The 20,684-nt window shown below is 34.2% G+C and overlaps 2 protein-coding genes across 6 annotated transcripts in view; one reads left to right on the top strand and one right to left on the bottom strand.

The window, feature by feature from the left end:
- Window positions 1-20,684, bottom strand: part of LOC145692696 (uncharacterized) — a 58,906-nt gene that overhangs the window by 2,308 nt on the left and 35,914 nt on the right. For 4 of the 5 annotated variants that reach the window (XM_081768094.1, XM_081768097.1, XM_081768096.1 and 1 more), the window contains exons 4-8: window positions 18,909-18,959; window positions 14,647-14,697; window positions 11,657-11,725; window positions 10,191-10,259; window positions 6,972-7,037 (exon numbers count right to left, since the gene is read on the bottom strand). In XM_081768094.1, coding sequence (XP_081624220.1) covers window positions 6,972-7,037; window positions 10,191-10,259; window positions 11,657-11,725; window positions 14,647-14,697; window positions 18,909-18,959 — 306 coding nt within the window. The remainder of the gene's footprint in view (window positions 1-6,971; window positions 7,038-10,190; window positions 10,260-11,656; window positions 11,726-14,646; window positions 14,698-18,908; window positions 18,960-20,684) is intronic. The other variant, XM_081768098.1, reaches the window with a different exon arrangement.
- Window positions 1,775-4,345, top strand: LOC145691494 (uncharacterized). The gene is made up of 3 exons (XM_081766904.1): window positions 1,775-2,980; window positions 3,094-3,759; window positions 4,316-4,345. The coding sequence occupies exons 1-3, from the start codon at window positions 1,775-1,777 to the stop codon at window positions 4,343-4,345; spliced, it is 1,902 nt and encodes a 633-aa protein (XP_081623030.1).

The raw sequence follows: 20,684 nt of genomic DNA, 5'->3' as shown, positions 1-20,684 counted from the left end.
TATTATTATTATTATTATTATTATTATTATTATTATTATTATTATTATTATTTAAATTTGATAATTTAATGCTGCATCTAAAAACGCTGAAATCGCAGGGAAGATGCAATTCTTCAAGGGAAAGACGAGAGTAAATTTGTCAGAGAAAGGAATTCTGCATAGAATTCCTGGCCATATAACTGGTTCTTCCACGATTATTTGTGGGCAGTGAACGTTTTTCTATTACTTCCACCATAAAGCAATATATTGTGGTCGTAGAAGAGGTTCAGCTTGGACCTGTTCTGGATGGTGGTTCATTATCTTATTGAATTATGTCAAATTCATTATGTGAGAAAGGGACTTTATGTCTCCTGTACTGTTTCTTAAATTTATTTTCAAATTGCAGAAACCATCTCCTGTCCTAAATAGAAAGAACAGTGAATATCTCCTGTCCGTTATGAAGAGGTTACTAAAACGTTTGGGCATAATAAGAACATTACTTGTGCTCATATCAGATAGTGTCAGTGAAAAGAAGGATTCTGTTCCAGAATAATTCATATATTTTTGCGCGGACAGTAGATGTCCGTTAAAAGAGGTTTCACTGTAGTTCTTTCTATCTCTCTTTTCTTCTTTCTCCGGAGAAAGAAATATCTTTTATAGCTTAGGGAATCTTATATATTGAACGATCCACGTACATATACTACTTGATATGGCTTCGATCTATTGTTAATCAAATTTTCATAGTTAACTACAAACTGAACTAATGAAGCTCTCACGAAGTTATTATTATTATTATTATTATTATTATTATTATTATTATTATTATTATTATTATTATTATTATTATTATTATTATTATTATTATTATTATACAATGACCAAGAATATAGCGGAGATGAGATTTTACAGGAGCTGTAAAGTTTGCACTCTACAGTGTGTGTGAATGATGACCTTGTGTGTAGTGCAAAAGTGTGTAACTTGCAGGTAGTGCAAAAGTGTATTTATGTTTCAGTTATCTGTTCTGTTCTATGTTAGAAATATATTTTATACTTTAAAGGACAACTATGGTAAGTCGAAATCAATTTTGCTCTTTTGTTATCTGTGTGCCGTGAGTTGACAAATTTATAATATATTAGTGGATATAGAAGTTGAACTTGTACAAGGGCACTTGTACCAATGTTGTAAGTTAGTTACTCATCACGTTACAAATCTCAACTGGACACGATGAAGTTAACAACTTAACAACACGATGAAAATGTTGAATTTTAAGCACTGTTTTATTAAGTGTGCGTTAAGTGATAAATACAAAAATGCCTATGTTAGAACTGCATTTATAAGGCGATTTTTTCCCATACTGTTATTTCTTCTTTACTGTAAGTTTAGTCATATATGTTCTATGTTATTTTATTTTATGTTTATCGGTAGAAAAGGCAGTCATCATATCATGTGTGTCAGTGTAGCCTTTCAGTTTCGCCAGGGCTCAATTACTGCTTTAATGGCGGTTTTTACATACATTTTAGTTATAACCTTTGTATTTGAATATGGGTAGTACAAACATAAACAATGTGGGGTTTCAGATCCTTACTCAATCTGCTGCTTCGTCAAATTTTAAGATTATGCATGCAAATGTCATTCTCTTTTTCCTAAAATTGACGAAGTACGGCTACTCGCTGTCTCCACAAAATGTTCCATTTTGATTATATCGGAAATATGGTTGGACGATTCTATAAGTACAAGGCAAATTGAGATTCCAGGATATTCAGTCATTCGCAGTGACAAAGGGAGGGGTGGAGGCATGCTGATTTACTACTTAAAACATATTAAAGTGAAAGTTGACTTTCAATCTAACGATGCTTATCAAGATACAGAAATTTTAAATCTTGTTGTTAATGTGAACCACTTGTCAGTTGGTATTACTGCTGTATATAGATCTCCCAGCATACCATATAGGGAATTGTCAGCGATCGAAGATGCCGTATTGGAACTATATCCACAAGTCGACCAAATATTCGTTGTTGGTGATTTCAATTGCGATCAACTCTGTCCAGATAAACAAGAAACTATTTACTTGAAATCTATTATTAACATATTAGGTTTCACACAGTTAATAAATGAACCCACGAGAGTCACTGAAACTACCGAATCTTTGCTAGACTTAATTATTACTGACAACACGGAACAGGTACACTCGTTTGGAGTTAGTCCACCCATTGGAACATCAGACCACAGCGTAATTCACGTCACTCTCAAGCTTCATACAATATCCAAAACTCCCAGTAGAGTAATTCAGTGTCGTACTTACGCTTCATTTAATACCGAATCGTTTTATCATGATGCTCAAAATTACAACTGGGATGATATTATTCAAATGGAAACAATAGATAATAAAGTTGAATTTTTACAAAACTCTATACTCGACATTTTTGATAATCATGCACCGGTCAAAACGAAAAGGCTATCTAAGAACACTCTTCCCTTTATTTCAAGTAACACAAAACTTTTAATGAAGTTGCGTGACCGTGCTTACAGAAAATATAAAAGAACGAAGAATCAGTTGCATTGGGAGGATTACAGACGTTTGCGTAACTTCACAACTACTGTTGTGAGACAAGAAAAGACTGCGTATTTTTCTGATCGTATGAGATCTACTAATGATGTACGTAACATATGGAAAACTTTGCGTGATCTTGGTGTGGGTAAAAGCGATTCATGCTTGATTCTTCCAGATGATGTAAATGACATTGAAGCTATAAATTCACATTTCACAAGTGTCTATAAAATGTCTGAGACAAGCACTGAAGTACTTGATCAACAAACGCATTGGTTTTCATCGCGTAAACTACATAGCAATATTGAAACGTTTAAGTTTCACACTGTAAACGAAACAGAAGTTAAACCTTCAATACATAGTATTAAGTCCAACACATGTGCGTTAGATGGAATAACAGGAAAAATGCTTCGACTGTCTGTTCCGTTTATTTTAACTCCACTTACTCACATAGTAAATTACTCATTAACTCAAGGTTGTTTTCCAGAACTGTGGAAGCGAGCGAAGGTGGTTCCACTGCCCAAGAAGACAGTTATACAGTCGCTTGATGAGCTTCGTCCCATCAGCATACTTCCAATTATCTCCAAAGTACTAGAAAGGTAGCATTTCAGCAATTAACAACTTATATCAATAAAAATAAAATATTGCCTCTAACTCAATCCGGCTTCCGTAAAGAACATAGCACAACCGCAGCCCTTTTAGAAATTACAGATTCAATTTTGAATTCAATAGAAAATTCAATGGTAACAGTTTTGGTCTTGTTGGATCTTTCGAAGGCTTTTGATCTAGTAAATCATGAACTCCTACTGGCCAAAATGAAATATTACAACTTCTCGGAATCAGTTATTAAATGGTTCCACAGCTATCTCTCTTGTAGACAGCAACAAGTAATACTAAGAGGAGAAAAGACTCAGGTATCTACCCCATCCCTGATAAAGGCAGGAGTTCCGCAAGGTTCAATATTAGGTCCCCTATTATTTTCACTCTTTTCAGCAGATCTTTCTACAGTCATAAAACATTCATCAGTTCACTTCTATGCGGATGATATACAGATCTTCATCAGTAGGACGCCTGAAAATATTATGGACACAATAGAGTTACTTAATACGGATCTTTTAGCTGTTAGCAACTGGTGCCTTAAGAATGGTCTTTTACTTAATCCATTAAAATGTGTTTTCACTGTATTGGGAACATCACATCAGTTGAGCAAAATCAACCCTGATGACCTAAAAGTAACTGTAGTGAATTCCAATATTCCATTTTCTCCCTTTGTAAAAGATCTAGGCTTAATAATAGACCAAGGGCTTAGCTGCAATAAACACATTTCTGAACAGTGTATTAAAGCTAAGCGCATCTTACGACAGCTTTATAAATTGAAAGGCTATTTATCGCATGAAACAAGACTATATCTTGTTAACACTCTCATTTTGCCTGTGTTCGATTACTGCGATTCAATATATGGTAGCTCTCTCTCCACTCAAAATACTAGAGCAATTCATGACATGTTTGAGTTTTACGTCCCACGGTTATGCCGGTTAGGCTAAAGGAGACGGTGAAGATGAGAGATGAATGATATGGTGGAATGAAGAAAGTGGGAGGAAACGGGAGAACCCCGAGAAAACCCACGCACACGGTGTTTGTCCACCACAAAGTTCACTTGGCGGGAGCAGGGTTTGAACCCGAGACCCCTAGCACCAGAAGTGAACGCTCTACCACTGAGCCACCGCGGCCCCCTAGAGCAATTCAGAAAATACAGAATTACTCTATACGCTTCTCTCTTAATTACAGGAAGTCTCAGCATATTCTGCCGGTACTTAATGAATACAATATCCTAACCATGTCCCGAAGACGATATCTCCGATACTGTTGTTTACTATACAAAATAAATTCACATAAAGCACCACCTTACTTGCATCATAAATTAACATGTAGATCAGAAATTCACCGTTACAATACCCGAGGAAGTAATAAACTGAATATGCCCCGGCATTCTTTAAAAATAACAGAGAAGGCATTCTCAATTTCGGCAGTAAGAATCTGGAACTCCCTACCAAAGTCAATCACTGACAAACCGTATAACTTATTTAAATCATCACTCCAAACATTATTATTTAGAGATCAGAGACAAAGCATTGGCACACATGAAAGGTTTACTACAGTTTGAAATTGGACTAACAGTATGAGTATGTTTTTTTTTTTTTTTCATTTACATTTACTGAGTGTTTTGTTTATCATTAGTATTATTGAATGTATCATGTTATGTTGTTATTTGTATCTTGTATCTTTATTTTTTTCTTTCTTTTCTTTGTAATGATGACAAGGGTTAGGTGGCAGAGCAGCCTCGGACTGAACCTCGCCCGCTGAAATAAAGAGAAATTCAATTCAATTTTTGTAGTCCTATTGTCTTTTGCTGCCTTATTGTGACCACGAGAGATGAAAATAATAGCTTTTTTTCCTGTTTCTGAAGTATGCTCATGTGCCCAGCCTTATATTTTATTTAACCCTTTCACTGCTAAATCTGTTTTCGGAGAAAAAAAAGTTGTTTCTGGATTGTTTGTTAGTCATATTAACATAATATGAAAAAAAAAATCCTGAAAATTTACATTTTGCGTAAGAAACATTTACATTTGTGAGGGTAGCCACTTACGGTACACAAATGTCTATTATTTCTAAGAAAATACTTTTCATTGCATTTTTTTTTTTTTTTGATACGTATTTTTGTGTTGTGTATTTGTAAATAAATAAACTTATTTCTGTAGTTTTGGCTTACATTAGTACACTTTATTCAAAAATGGTTTTATAATATCGATGTTTGAACCATTTTCTACGTCAAAGCAGAGGGGTAAAAGTGAGGGAGAATGCGGGCAGACGTCGTTCACCCACTTCTAAAAAATATATATGGCGTTCCCTCACTTTCTAAAAAATTACAATGGGCAAAAATAGGCACGGGGGATTGTAATAGTGAATAATCTGTGAAGAATGTGGAAGCGTTAAATAGTGAGTAATCTGTGGAGAATGTGGTATAGCAAATAGTCTGTGAAGAGTGTGACACTACTGTCAATAGTCTGTAATGAGCATGAGGATGGCCGGCTTTGGCATGAGTCAAAGAGTTCGTGGGAGCAAGAATGAAGTTGGAGTATGCAAGTGGGCTTGTTAGAAGTACTTGAAGAATATTATTTAGTAGCATGGGGATAAAAATTAGTAAAGTACTTTTGAAGTTTGTGTGCATGTACCCGTGTCCGTAAATAAAGAGCACCTTAGTTTGGAAGTAGTTATTTTAATAGTAAAAGTAATAGCAGTATAGCAAGTAAAAGTTATAGCAGTATAGCAGGGATGGTGTGATGTCAAAGCGTCCCTCTCCCTTTTCAGATCCACTTTTCCCCTGCCTCAAAGATATACCTATATAACATATGTGATTTGCAATGCAGAATGTGCACATATTTTGAATAGGACAGATTTCTTCTTTTGGCATGGATCTTGAGTGGAAAACTATCTATAGATAACTAGAATTTGCTCACACATTGAAAAGTTGTATGTGAAATTGTTATATGTGGTAGATACTCCAGATCACTCCAGAGGCATGCTATTGTAACAGTTATTATTTTGGTGGTTACAGTTTTAACTTGCAATAGTCGTGTGAATGAGGAAATTATTTACTATATACCAATAAAAAGCAACTAGGTGAGAAGACCTCGAATACTACTACTACGGAGAAGAATTAACAATACATTTCAATAAACAGTGTTAAGACCCCATCAAACATTTTGTATTACCTTTTTGCCTGACTGTCCAAAACAAATACAAATAAGATTTTACACGAAATTACTGAATTGGTACTAGTAGCATCATTTAAAGAAAAATCCTCTAAGGAATAGAAACAATATTGATTCTGTTGTTTTCAAAAGACACCAAAATCTGCTCTCATAAACAAAGAAAAAAGAAATTTCTGGATTTCTAAAACAAAAAAGTCTACTTGTTACCCTCACAAATTGTGATGGCCAAAATTTACAGCGTTCCCACCAATTTGATAATTAATTTGCAGACATAACAAATTGCCCTAATGCAGAAATAGATCTTAATTCACAATAAGAGGCATATATACTTACAAAATACACTTGAGACAATGAGTAATAGACTTTCAAAACTATGGTTCTCGAGGGCTTTCTTCAACTCCGCAGAACACACTACTCATAAACGTTGTGATTTCCAATATACTTAACTGATGCCTATTCAGTACCCGAAAACTTGTCATTCAGGCACTCACAAATGTGCTTGTAGCTAATTTGTGTACTAAAATCCTTTGATTGGTATTTTTTGCCACAGTGAAAATAGCACTCACAATTGTGAGGGTATCTGCTAAAAAGGGTTAAGAACCAATTATAATTACTCTAAAGTAGCGATACCAGAGAAAATATACATAGATAATTTAATTTTTAACACTTACTTTGCTCTTGATTTTGCAATAGACTGAAAATGTCCATCCCATTATTCTTCTGCTTCTTAGCCTTATCTAAAAAATAATAATAATAATAATACGTTTTGTATGGAACTTTTCCTCTGTATATCATAAAACTACGGACTTTAACCTTATTTTATTCAAAGTAGGCAGAAAGCAAATGCCTACTGAAAATTACCTATATATTTTTAATTACTAATAGATTGCGTTGAAATGATTGTTGATGGGAATTTCTGAGTACATTTTGTGAATAAAATTAAAATTCCATTTAGACACTACCACTGTCCATGAGCTTCTGCAAACGGACTTAGGACAGGAAAACTTGTAATATACTGCCTGTGCAGTAAAGTTTTTCACACGCATCACCTAATTAAATATGTGCCATCTCGCAAGCCATTGCTCTTGTGTGAATGGATTTGGAGAAAGGATTTTTTTATTTAGAAAGTATGTTATGGTTATACTCTGCATGAGGTTAATATTATTATTATTATTATTATTATTATTATTATAGTATGTTAAGTAATGTCAGACCTTCCAGAATAAGGTAAACTTGGTCTTGAGTCTATGAAAAATAAAATTTTCTTCACAAAAATTTCTACTAAATATAATGGAAATAGAAGCGTATACACGAACTCCATAATTGAGCACTGAAAAAGAGCGCCAAGCAGAACAAAGTCAAGAAAAAAATTGCGCTTGCTTAAACTTTGAATTTCCAGTTGTTTCTTTTGGCATACTAATTAGTTACTTTAGAATGATTTAATTTAAGGATAACTTATTAAAATGGTAATCAATTAAATATTTAATCGGAGGGGAAGGAAGAAGATTGAAAATAATGTATATGTAAAACATTTTCTACTATTTTGCTACCCCAATGGAGCTACTTACAAAGCGGTTATCTGCTTTCCAAGACCTACACCTACTAAATAAACAAGTGGACCGTTCGTCTTCCTATAGAAAGGGAATCGTTACTTTTAAATTACAGTATGTTTTAAAAAGAATGATCTAATTTTAAAAGTCCATATGTATTACATACTACAAAAATGGGATAAATTGCAAAATGCTCACAAAATCTTCAAGTTTTAGCTATGCAATAACAAATGCTCTTTGTGTCCAGACTGTCGTGGACTTCGCTCAAACGTTTGACGAATTGTTTTCACCATTTCATCAGAAGTGTGAGGCCGACCTGGGCTCTTACCTTTGCACAAGTATGCTGTGTCTTCAAATTGGCGATACCAACCACGAATGCTTTGGGTACAGGCGGATCAATGCCAAAACGCCGACGAAAAGCACACTGGAGCGAAATCACTAACTCAGTCTTTGCAAACTGCAGCACACAAAAGGCCTTCTGTTGAGTGGACACCATCTTACTTCTGATTGACTGCAAACTGAGAAGACGCATTGACTGACATCTAACGACGATTTTTTGAAACCCTAGACCACGCTCATTCAAACAACACTAATTTCCTTGCCGGCACGTTCCATGTCCCGTAATTATTATCGTCCAAAATCAGGTAAGTCTCTTTGAATTATGGTGTATTTACAGTATGATTTGTCAGAAAGTAGTGTATAAATTTCCTAGGATCGTCGTGTCACCTTTTAAACAGCATATCATTTGACCAATTATCAATTATAATTTTTAAACAGAATATCGTATTGCGAATGAAGGTGAATGTATAGGTTAATTTTAATATATTTATTGATCTCTCTCAGTTTGAAGTAACTTCTTCACCAATGGCAGTTGCTTAGGAAATAGTGGAAGTTGAAACTTTCCTTGTGTAGTCACAATATTTCTTGCTAGGGAAGGGGCTGCGAAAAAGCTTAGCTTTATGACAATAACTAAAACAGAAAATCTACATATGAAGGAGTCAGTAGCTATTCATTGCCTAATTCATGGGTCATCTTTGTTCTCCTAGTTTCTAAGTTCATTTTGCATACCAAGATTTGTAGACTATATGACTTTACAAGTTTTGATTTTCTTTTATTCTGTTCTGTGTCGTATATGATATAATAGTACAAAGCTCAGTAGTAGTTTTGAATATATGTGTATACAGGGTGTTTCAAAACAACACCAACAACGTTTCGGAGGTGATTTCTGACACCAAGACAAGACAAAAAGTATAGACCAACCTCGGCACACAAATACTTCTTTTCAGAGTTAGGCTGCCGAAAAGAGGGAAAAAACAACTTTAGAGGTCCATACCTCCAATATTATGGGGCCTACTGTAGTCGGGTTAAGATTTCAGTTAGGAACTAATATGTGCACTATTCAAAAGTACATGTTTCAGAATGCAAGGTACTTACGCAACAATTTTTATTGGAGAGTTTGGCTATGTGCGTATAATTTAAAGTACTCACCAACTACCTCCACAAAAATTGTTGCGGAAGTACCGAAGGATGCCGAAAACATGGATATTTGGATAGAGCACATGCTAGTTGTTAAGTGAAGTCTTGACCCGATTACGGTAGGTCCCATAGTTTTGGAGTTATGGAACTTTAAAGTTTATTTTTCATGTTTTCGGCAGTCTATAACTCCGAAAGGAAGCCTTTGTGCACCCAGGTTGATTTATACTTCTTGTCTTATCTTGGTGTCAGGCGTGACCTTCCAAACGTTATCGGTGTTGATTTGAAATACCCTGTATATTTTACAATAAATAATAAGAAAAGAAAGTTACTGAAAAGTTAGAGAACTCTGGCCTAGAACGTTCCAGAAAGAAATGCTGGAACTCAGTGCATTGGACACACTTTATCCGGTTTAACTTGAGGCATCTGATGAAAATGATTGTTTGTGGGTCATTCAGAACGCCAGCAGTTAGTTAATTATTGCAAAATTCTTCGTTACACATGTTCGAAGATTATTTGTCATAAATCTTTCAGCAATGTCCACAAACACCACTCTCAGTTACTAGTTCAAGAGTTTATAGTAAGCTCAATGGCAAATTACTTTCAAACGCAGCTGAGTTCTCGAGTAGTATTCAATAATTTCATTTGTCATGAAAAGGCATTCATTTTTGTTTTGTAAGTTAGTTAATGTATACGTTAAAGTGGACAGGAGAATTTTCGGATACACTGTAGTTAGCATATTCTTCTCTTTGTACCATTTAACACACTAAAATTACCAATAAAATACTACTTTTAAACTTAATCAAATAATTTTGATTAAAATAATCTGCCTGTTTCTGTTTGTATTAAGTAAAATAATTTCCTTACGCTTTTGAATCATTTTCCATATATTTTTCTCTGCATCACCATATGAAGGATAATCACTAGTGGCTTTATCTGTTCAAAGAAATAAGAAGAAAAAGGTAAATAAAAATATTATTAGATAATTCAGAAAATTAACTAGTTTCTAAAAATTAACGGAACAACTCAAGACAAATATCACTTATAAATCAAAGCTAAAGGAAAACTAATGAAATGTGAAATATTTGTTATTGTATTCGTAACATGAAAAGGATACCACATGCGGATGTGGTACAAGTACCCAAGACAGTGAACTTGAAGATAACGCTTCTTCTTCTTCCTCTTCTTCTTCTTCTTCTTCTTCTTCTTCTTCTTCTTCTTCTTCTTATTATTATTATTATTATTATTATTATTATTATTATTATTATTATTATTATTATTATTATTATTATTATTATTATTAGCGTTAATTATGGACTTCACTGGATTAAAATAAGAAAAAATAGTAATATGTTACGTTATATAGTCACCTTTTACTATTATTGAAGCGCTGTCTGATATCGGTCATTTTCGATCATTTTTATATATCTTCCTCAAGTTGCGGGACTGATTTTGGATTTAAATGGCATCGGATGTGTCACTGTTCATTTCAGCGACTCCGAAAACTATAGATTCAACACTAATATCAGTCATTTTCGATCATTTTTAAATATCCCCCTCCCCCTTTCCTAAGTTGCACCGTCAAAATGAAATGATAAAAGCCATCCCAGTCCCGAAACTCATCTATGTTGAAAATTTCATTGAGATCGGTCAGGATGAAGTCACAAACATAGTCACATTTACATATATATAATATTTTTGATAATTTCCTCATTAATCTTAAGAGCTTTGATTTACCAAAACTCCTTTATGTATTTACTTTGTCTGTATGTTGTCCATCGGTCCGTCCAGAAGACAAGAGAAACAATCTCAAGAACTGCTTGATGGAACACTATCAATTTTTGCCAATACGTACAAGTTCAAATATTAGGAACAGAGTTCGATGATGGAAGTAATCCATCAAATGGAAATGGTACAAATTAACAATTTCCGGTTTTCATTTTGATCACTAAGAGAATAACCAATAACAGAAGCAGTTTCTTGGAATCGATTAAGCATCCCAAGTGTACATGTTTTCTCCCTCCTTAGCTCTATGCTAAAAAACGGAATGATATAATTGTAGCTACAATTTCCATTTTCAGTATAGATCCAACCGACTGACAGATATGTGGATCAGTATACAAGATATAGCGAGTTGTTTTGTAAGATAGTTAATGTGTACTTTAAAGTGAACAGGAGAATTTTCGGATACCCTGTAGTTAACATATTCTTCTGTTTATACCATTTAACACACTAAAATTACAAATAAATTACTACTTTTAAACTTAATCAAATAATTTTGATTAAAATAATCTGCCTGTTTCTGTTTGTAATAAGTAAAGCAATTTCCTTACGCTTTTGAATCATTTTCCATACATTTTTCTCTCCGTCACCATATGAAGCATCATCACCAATGGCTTTATCTGTTCAAAGAAATAAGAAGAAAAAGGTAAATAAAAATATTATTAGATAATTTAGAAATTTAACTAGTTCCTAAAAATTAACGGAACAACTCAAGAAAGATATCACTTATAAATCAAAGCTAAAGGAAAAGTAATGAAATGTGAAATATTTGTTATTCGAGTCGTAACATGAAAAGGGTAGCACATTTCGAAAGTTTCCAGTCGTTTTTCATCATTTCTGCGTAATGTCCATGTTTCTGACTCTGACTCATACCATACTTCACATTGAACATTTTATGAGTCTTTTTTCTCAATTCTTTATTGAAGTTCCAACAAACTAGTATTTACTTCCTCCTAAAGGCTTCTTTCGTCATTACTATCCTCACTTTTATTTCACGTTCACATTTCATATCATTAGTAAGAATTGATGCCATTACCTCTTCTAACCTTCTATTCAAAAAGCAAATGGCAGAAATAATGTATTTTCAATTTTGACATTAATCGTTATAGAATGAAAAACGGTTAATAGATAGAGAGAAGCGGTTTTCTGCAATTAATTAGCGTTCCAAGGATGTGTTTCGTCTGCTTCTAATCTCTCTCTACTAAAACCGGAACTGGTGGAAATCTACTACCAGTTTCTGTTACAATATCAATAGAGAAAAATAACGATATACAAGCCAAATTCCTTCACATGGTGTACATGTGATTGTATACTATGCAAACGTTTATCTGTACATGGTTAAAAACAGTTTGTTTTAGTCTATTATTCATTCCTTCTCTTGTTATCTTATCGACCTAGTAGACTCCTTATTTGTGTCTTCCTCCACAAAATTCCATCCACTTTCAGACTGCTAATATTATCACCTGACCACTTGCGTTCCAATATGATATTCACCTTCTCGCTTTAAAGCTTTTTCCCTCTTGTGGTTTTTCATTTCTTTTCTTTCTTTACTTTCCCCTTATCTCCATGTCCTCAATCTGTTGAAGTAATTTAACGAAAGCACTTTCTTAGAGTGTATGTGTGTGTGATTATGATCTCACTACTTTCTTCAGCTTTTTTGTTTTTCTTTTTAAAAAATGTCTTTTACAAATTTACTCGACTTAGTGTAATTTCTTTTTAATCTTATTGCTTGAGATAAAATGGATATGTTTATTCTTGAATTATTATTATTAGAAACAATTGGACGGGGCCACAGTAGCTCAGTGGTAGATCACTTGTGCGTGGGATCTCTGGTTAGATCCTAAGCCAAGTAAGTTTGTGGTGGACAACATCGTGTCCGTGGTTTTTGTCAGTGTACTACCGTTTCCTCCCTCTTTCTCATGTCACCAATTCTCCAATTTATTTATTTATTTATTTATTTATTTATTTATTTATTTATTTTGGTTAAAATATTTAAGGGATCGATACATCAAATTTAAAATGAAATCTGTAAGTTTTACTTCTTCCCACGGTTATACCGGCTATGCTAAAGGAGACACTGATGATGATAGGTGAATAAAAGGGTGGAATAAAGAAAATGGGAAGAAACGGGAGAACCCCGAGAAAAGCCAGGCACACAGTGTTTGTTCACCACAAAGTTCACTTGACGTAAGCGGGCATTGAACTAGGGTACTCCACGCATCAGAGATGAACGTTCTACCACTGAGCTACCGCGGGTCCTTACATCAAATTTAGTCTAATAAGATATTAGAATATAGCTTAGTCTTATTCAGAAAGAGAGCAGTTTGGACTTTCTTCATAAAATCATTGAAATATTCGTGCATTAGATAGTGATATTGGTAACATGATTGAGAAGTGTCTTCAAGTTACGGGTCCACCCTCCAATATTTTCATCATCACACTATAAAAACTTCTCCCGTAAAGCAAAAACAGATAATGGGAGAAAAGAAATGAATGATAGTTACACAATCTGGAACAGTGGTCACCGAACTTATAAAGCTTGCTACAAGTTTAAATCCTACTGTGAGCTACCAACCAAAAGAACTACCATTTTTTTTTTTTAAAGAAAACTTATATTTGTTTATTGTCTATAAACTATTCGTAACCGGAGCGTTAACATGATCTACTCAAGATGTCCCCGCAAGCTGCTAGTAGCTAGCGATCGACGGTTTGGCGACCATTGATGTAGAAGAATTGTCAAAATATCGTTTTGCAAATAATGTATCTAAAAGTATTTTTCAACTTCCTTTCTAGTGATTCATATTATTCATATGTTTTTCCTATCATTTTTCTCTTGCTATCGATGACGTATACAGGGAAAGGATGAAAATATTAAGCTCCAATAGAAAAGTTTTCACTTATTTCAAATTTTGATGTGCATAATCTCATCATTTTCAAGCTTTCGGCTTCTCTCTTGTGCCTTGTTCACAAACAATAAAAATAGAAATAAAAATATAAAAGACATTGTAAATAAATGAAAATAATAAAAATGTTAAGGAAGTTAAACGAATGGACTCACCTAACCTACCTGATGGAAGAGCTAGGACACGTCATATGTCCTAACTTTTCTGCCTATGGAGGTCAACTAGCATGGTCACAACTCGGTTAAACTCGACACTAACTGTATTAAAGGTTTAGGCTGCTGAATTTACTAGTTGCAATGGATACATCACCGGTAGATGGCACTGTGCAGCTACAGTCACCATACGTTTTGATCACACCTTGTATTTTTATGTTCATTTAATTTTCTCTTGACCTTGAATCTATTTTAATATCATCATAGACGAAGATCAAATTTTAATAATTAGGAATATATAGTAACTAGGCAAGCGTGTAATTGAGCAATTTTTCTTCTTAGAACCCAGTTATATTTGAGAGCAACTAATGTCAATTGTTAGAAATAGAGTTAACTGAAATTTTCAAAGTTTCTACTGATTTTAATAACATGAATATTTTGTAAAGTGAAATAAATTTTGCAGAACGAAAAATCATTGCTACTTACTATTTTCAAGCCATTGTAAACCATTCGTTTTCCTTTTAGCGTTAAGACGACCTGGAATAGACATTTTATGTTTATTGTTTAAATTTTTCTGTGACTTACTAAAACATTGACTGGCATTTATAATCTAGTGAACTAAATTATTATTATTATTATTATTATTATTATTATTATTATTATTATTATTATTATTATTTAAATTTCATAATTTAATGCTGCATCTAAAATCGCAGAAGGTTTAAGAGAAAAAACACGGATGACTAATGATCAGTAAGGAAGGAGACGTGAAGTATTTAGGATTTACGAAGGAGGGCACGAAGTACGCAGAACTTACGAACGGGGATGCGATGTCAACAAGATTGGAAACCTTTGATTTAAAGCTACAAACTAAAGAAAGAATGGGAAAATAAATCTTAATACAATTTAATTCGGCAACTATGATACTTACAAAAACATTTTGAAAAATAATGAACAAATTAACATGAACTATTTTCTAAAAGCCATGCTTGAAAATCAGGATTTACCTAGTGTAAGGATGCTTCATATTGAGATGTCTTGGTTCGATTTTAATGGACGGACTTTTTTATTTTCATCGTCTACAACTACGAATTATTATTTATTTATTTATTTATTTATTTATTTTTATGAAGAAGGCTTCCTCTTGTACTCTAAAGCTTCCTGGAACCATTTATGTAAACCTTTTTGATTTATTAAACTACTGCAATAACACGTTTCTTTTAAGTACAGTAATGTTTCATTAATCTTACTTGTTATTCTTCCCTTTTGAAATTTGTTATTTTTCCCTTTTGAAATTTGTTATTTTTCCCTTTTGAAATTTGTTATTTTTCCCTTTTGAAATTTGTTATTCTTCCCTTTTGAAATTTGTTATTCTTCCCTTTTGAAATTTGTTATTCTTCCCTTTTGAAATTTGTTATTTTTCTACTTGTGTCAGACATTGTTTTCTGGCTTTGTTGTGTCACTAAACTATGCTTGAAGACATTGCACGTATATTAAGCTCTTTTAGAAATCTGTCAGCGGCCACCTAGCACTCTCCAAGCTTGGATCAACGATTTCATCAATTAGAAGTACAGGGTGTTTCGAAAACAACTTTACAACTTTGAAAACTTATATTTATTTATTTATTTAGCTTACAGACATGGTTTTGGTGTCATTTTGTAGCAAAATACATCAATGTTTTTACTTTATACCTAAAGAAGTTCAATGTGGCTTCTGTTGGTGATGCGGCCACATTTTATCATTCCATCTCAAGTCTCACTTGCTCTACAACATCGTCAAACGTACGGGGACGACCTGAAGATTTGTTGTATCTTACCGAACGTCCACTTTCACATCTGGACATGTTGCAGGTGTTGGTGTTTCCGTTGCTTCTTCGCCCTGATGCCACCTTGCCGCGATATTTTCAGCAAGATGGTGCCCTACAGCACTATGCGCTGCCTGTGCGGGAATGCTTGGATCTGCATTTTTCCTGGACGTTGGATCGGTCGCCGAGGCCCTGTGGAGCGGCCAGCCCGGTCGCCGGACCTCACTCCCTTGGATTCTTTTTTTATGGGGACATTTAAAACACCTAATGTATCAGGAGAAGATTCGGGATGTTGCACACCTACAGGGACGTATTCAGGACGCCTGTGATAGCATCACCCCCACTGTGTTGTTACGGGTTCAGGAGGACTGGATTAAGAGACTTCGGTTGTGTGTTGCAATGGACGGGCAACATGTGGAGCATCCTGTAGGTGGGACTTTTGGGCATCATAAGTTTGGAACGGGACATGATAACGCATTTCTGCTTGTAGGACTGCATTCAGAAATAGTGTTAATTGATGTGTCACATACCTACCTTCCCATTTGAAAAAAATAACGTGGATCCAAGATGGCGGCCATCAAGATGGCCGCCATTTACCACGCATCAATCGGTAGCTCCTTTACTCAAGTCCGCCCTCCGCTAGTCAGATTTGCTTTAATAATGTTTGTTTCCAAAATAATCCATTTATGGGCCACTCTGAGTTTTGCTAGAAAAATGACCCCAAAACCATATCTATAACATAAATGAATACATCAATATAAGTTTTCAAAGTTGTAAAGTCTAATTATTTTGATACAGCCTGTACTTACAAAGCTACTATACTTGCGATTATTTCAATATTGCATTTCGTTTGTTTATTTCTTATCTGCTGAAGTTTTTTTTTCGAACTTCGATTTCCTGAGTATGGAACCACGTTTGGAACTTGAGATTGTCACCTGAGTATTGAGAACTACGACTCGCTCTGACTATATGTTACACTCTGGCATCACGAATACGTTGTTGAGAGGAGGTCCGAATATTAAAGTTTTACCATATATGAAAATGAGAAGGACAGGAGGTATGGTTCGTGTCTCCGTCCGGAAGACAAAACCGTTTGCTTCGAAAGTCTCGGGCCACTTCGTTCTTGATTTTTTCACAAGCAAGAGAGACGACACGAAAGAGTACAATGGACTTTCATCAACTGACGACGGTACAGTAATATCTCCGAAACAGTTTAAGTGACGACGCCAGACTTAGAATACTATTCAGTTACCTTAACACGTATCCTAATCTGTTGCACGTTTATTGAAAATGAAATTTATGTTCATGTTTCATTTCACATGTACCTTTGAACTATATCTCCAACATTTACTTTAAATTGAATTTGGTAATTGAAACCAGTGAATGACAAGTTCATTCATTTTCCAGCTTCAAGGACTGGTGGTGAAAATTTTCCCCCAGGAATTAAATTCGTTTAGGTTAAGATTTCTCAAGCCTTTAGTCTTCTTACTCCAAACATAACAGCAAGTCCACCATGCTACACTAGGAATTATCCGATACTAAACTTTTCCTTGGTAAAGTCATTCAGGCTAATTTTCCAGATGTATACTTACCATAAAGACTTTAATAAAGAAATATTGAAGAACTTTTTCACTGTGATATTTTGAACTAAATCTTGATATTTAATATTTACTGTCAAAGTATACTTTTCATTCCAACTTATATAAATGTTAGTCTTTCAAAGAAAAAAAATAAGAAATAGTTGAGAATTTCTACAAGAACTTTTTAACACTTGCAATTGATGATATATATAGGGTGTTACAAAAATTTGTCACAATGTTTTGGGAATAGATTATTTACATTGTTCATATAGGAAGTCGGAAATGTGGTCGGAAGTGCATAATTTCATAATTATAGAATGCCGAAAACGTGAAAAATGAAATTTAAAGTTCCATAGTTCCACTACTATAGAACCGATCGTAGTAGTGTCAAGAGATCACTGAGGAACTATATGTAAACTATCCAAATATTCACCTATCAGAATCTCTGGTACTTGCACAATCATTTTGAGAGAGGCTGTTTTTTGGGAGTACAGTAGAGCGTCGATTATCCGAAGTAACTGGGGGACATGGGTGTTCGGAAAACTGGTTTGTTCGGATAATCGAACTGTACATGTTTATTTGCCAAAAAGAAGTACTGTGCAGTAAATTTATTCATAAAAAGAAGTGTGCTGATTGTTGAAACACAGCGACTGGCGGCTTGGCCGGTCAGCAGCGCCTTATGAAGGCCCCATTAGAAGCAATGTTCCGCCAGCGGTGGCTCAGTGCGGCGACTACTGTGGGAAACTTGGTTTGGGAGTGAGGGGGATGATGGACGGTAGGGTGGGAGAGTAACAGGTGCGAGCGAGTACACAGTTCGGTTAAGCGGTCGTTCGGTTGACCGACGTTCGGATAATCGACGCTCTACTGTACTTGATTATTCTTCACCTACCACTCTAGAAATTGGTGTGCAAGTACTGGAGCATTCTTAAACATTGATATTTGGATAGTTCACATACCAATTTCTCAGTGATGTCTTGACTCGACTACGATAAGCCCCATCAGCACCCTATAACTCCGAAACTGTCCACGTTTGAGCACAGGTCCATATGAACTTTTTTTTTTTCTTATTTTCGTGTGAGAAATCTGTTTCCAAAATATCGTGAAACATATTTGTAACATTCTGTATAATACATATAATACATATAATACATATAATACATATAATACATATAATACATATAATACAAATAATACATATAATACTTATAATACATATAATACAAATAATACATATAATACATATAATACATATAATACATATAATAATTTAAGGGAAGTATCGTATTGAAATATAATAAACATGCCAGTAAAACAACAAATTTTCACTTATATCGAAAAAAAATTTTTAGGGTAATAATATTTACCTTCAGAAAGCCATTTCATAATTCTGTTGTTTTTCATTTTCATGCCTCCTTCTAAATTGAAATAAATAAATGAAATATTGAAAAAATATGCTATTGACGTATAATAATTTACCAAGAAACACGTGTATTTTCAAGCAAACATAATTATAGATTATTTCTATGAAGTAGATACTAATATGTCTGTTTTAGTATCTACTTATTATCTACAAACTAGTCTCTATCTTATAAATAATATATAGTAAAATTATATTTATTTATTTATTTATTTATTGTATATTGAACACAACAGGTGTATACTCGTTGACAGTGTTCAGTAGTATACATAAATGATTCCATTACATAATATTTGTTCTACACGCTAAACCATGCAGTCGAAGTATTTTTTTTTATATGTACATCAAATATATCTATTGTAGGGCATTTTATTTGAACACTATTATATATTGTGCACATTCTCGTAATGGGTGATATACTGAATGCATTAGTACGCTGTGGTAGTTCATGAAATGTTTGTAGCAGTGAGCGCATTTTCCTGTTCGGAACATGAAGAGACATTTCGGACTATAGCATTGGCAAATCTATCTTATTATGTATAAGTTTATGTAAGAAACACAGAAGGAAATTAGCTCTTCTTGTTTCAAGAGAATGCATTGAATAGCTTCGTAAGACTTCAAGATATTTTTCATATTGAGGATAGATTCCCGTGTTTTTTTTTTTTTTTTAATATTAAATATCCCACGAACTTCGATTGAATTGCTTCTAATTGGTGTGTATATTTATGCGCATTAAGATTCCATATTATGGACACGTATTCCAGTTTGGTACGTACATATGCAGCATATAGAATTTTAAGAACATTAGTGTTCTTGAATTCACTTCCAAGTCTCATTACAAATCCGAGATTTCTACAAGCTTCATTTACAATTCGATTTAAGTGAATATCTCAATATACAATTGAGGACCTGAATTGAAAACATGTCAAGTCTACCATTTTCATATTTTCAGTTTTTTTTTTCTTTCTTTCTTGGGTAGTATTTATGTTAAAAGGACTAGTGAGTTCCATAATATTACAGTTTAGGTCAAACTCAAACTCATATTTTTAATGGAAAATAAACTTGGGATGGGGTGTAATTTATTTGAGACACTTAGAACGTTTCTGCATTCAGGAGAATCAATCGTTGCAATGGAAAACTTTAAGGACTGAAAAAAAAAAACTTTATTCGTTTATAATGCTTTAGTTGACCTTAACCTCAAGAACGAGAAACCAAAGTTAGTCGCCTCTCGGATATTTAATAACAACACTATTTGGAGACTTTGGTCAGTCTTTTGAAGTCGGTGTGGAAATACTTTTTTTTAGAACAATCACAACAATACGTAAAGCACTACGAGGGGCGTCCAATAAGTTATCTTAATGGACAGATAAGGAGGAAGAGCATAATGACACCTGACACACACAACAAGACAACTCTGGGGAACCCCAGTTGTGCAATCACAACAATACGTAAAGCACTACGAGGGGAATTCAATACGTTATCTTAATTGACAGATAAGGAGGGAGAGCATAATGACACCTGACACACACAACAAGACAACTCTGGGGAACCCCAGTTGTGCAATCACAACAAAACGTAAAGCACTAGGAGGGGCATTCAATACGTTATCTTAATTGACAGATAAGGAGGGAGAGCATAATGGCACCTGACACACACAACAAGACAACTCTGGGGAACCCCAGTTGTGCAATCACAACAATACGTAAAGCACTACGAGGGGCAT

The sequence above is a fragment of the Thermobia domestica genome, chromosome 8 (genome assembly GCF_964235325.1).
Source record: "Thermobia domestica chromosome 8, izTheDome1.hap1.1, whole genome shotgun sequence".
Taxonomy (NCBI): Eukaryota; Metazoa; Arthropoda; class Insecta; order Zygentoma; family Lepismatidae; genus Thermobia; species Thermobia domestica.
The sequence above is the reverse complement of the archived record's forward strand: the minus strand, read 5'-3'. Positions and strand labels throughout refer to the sequence as shown.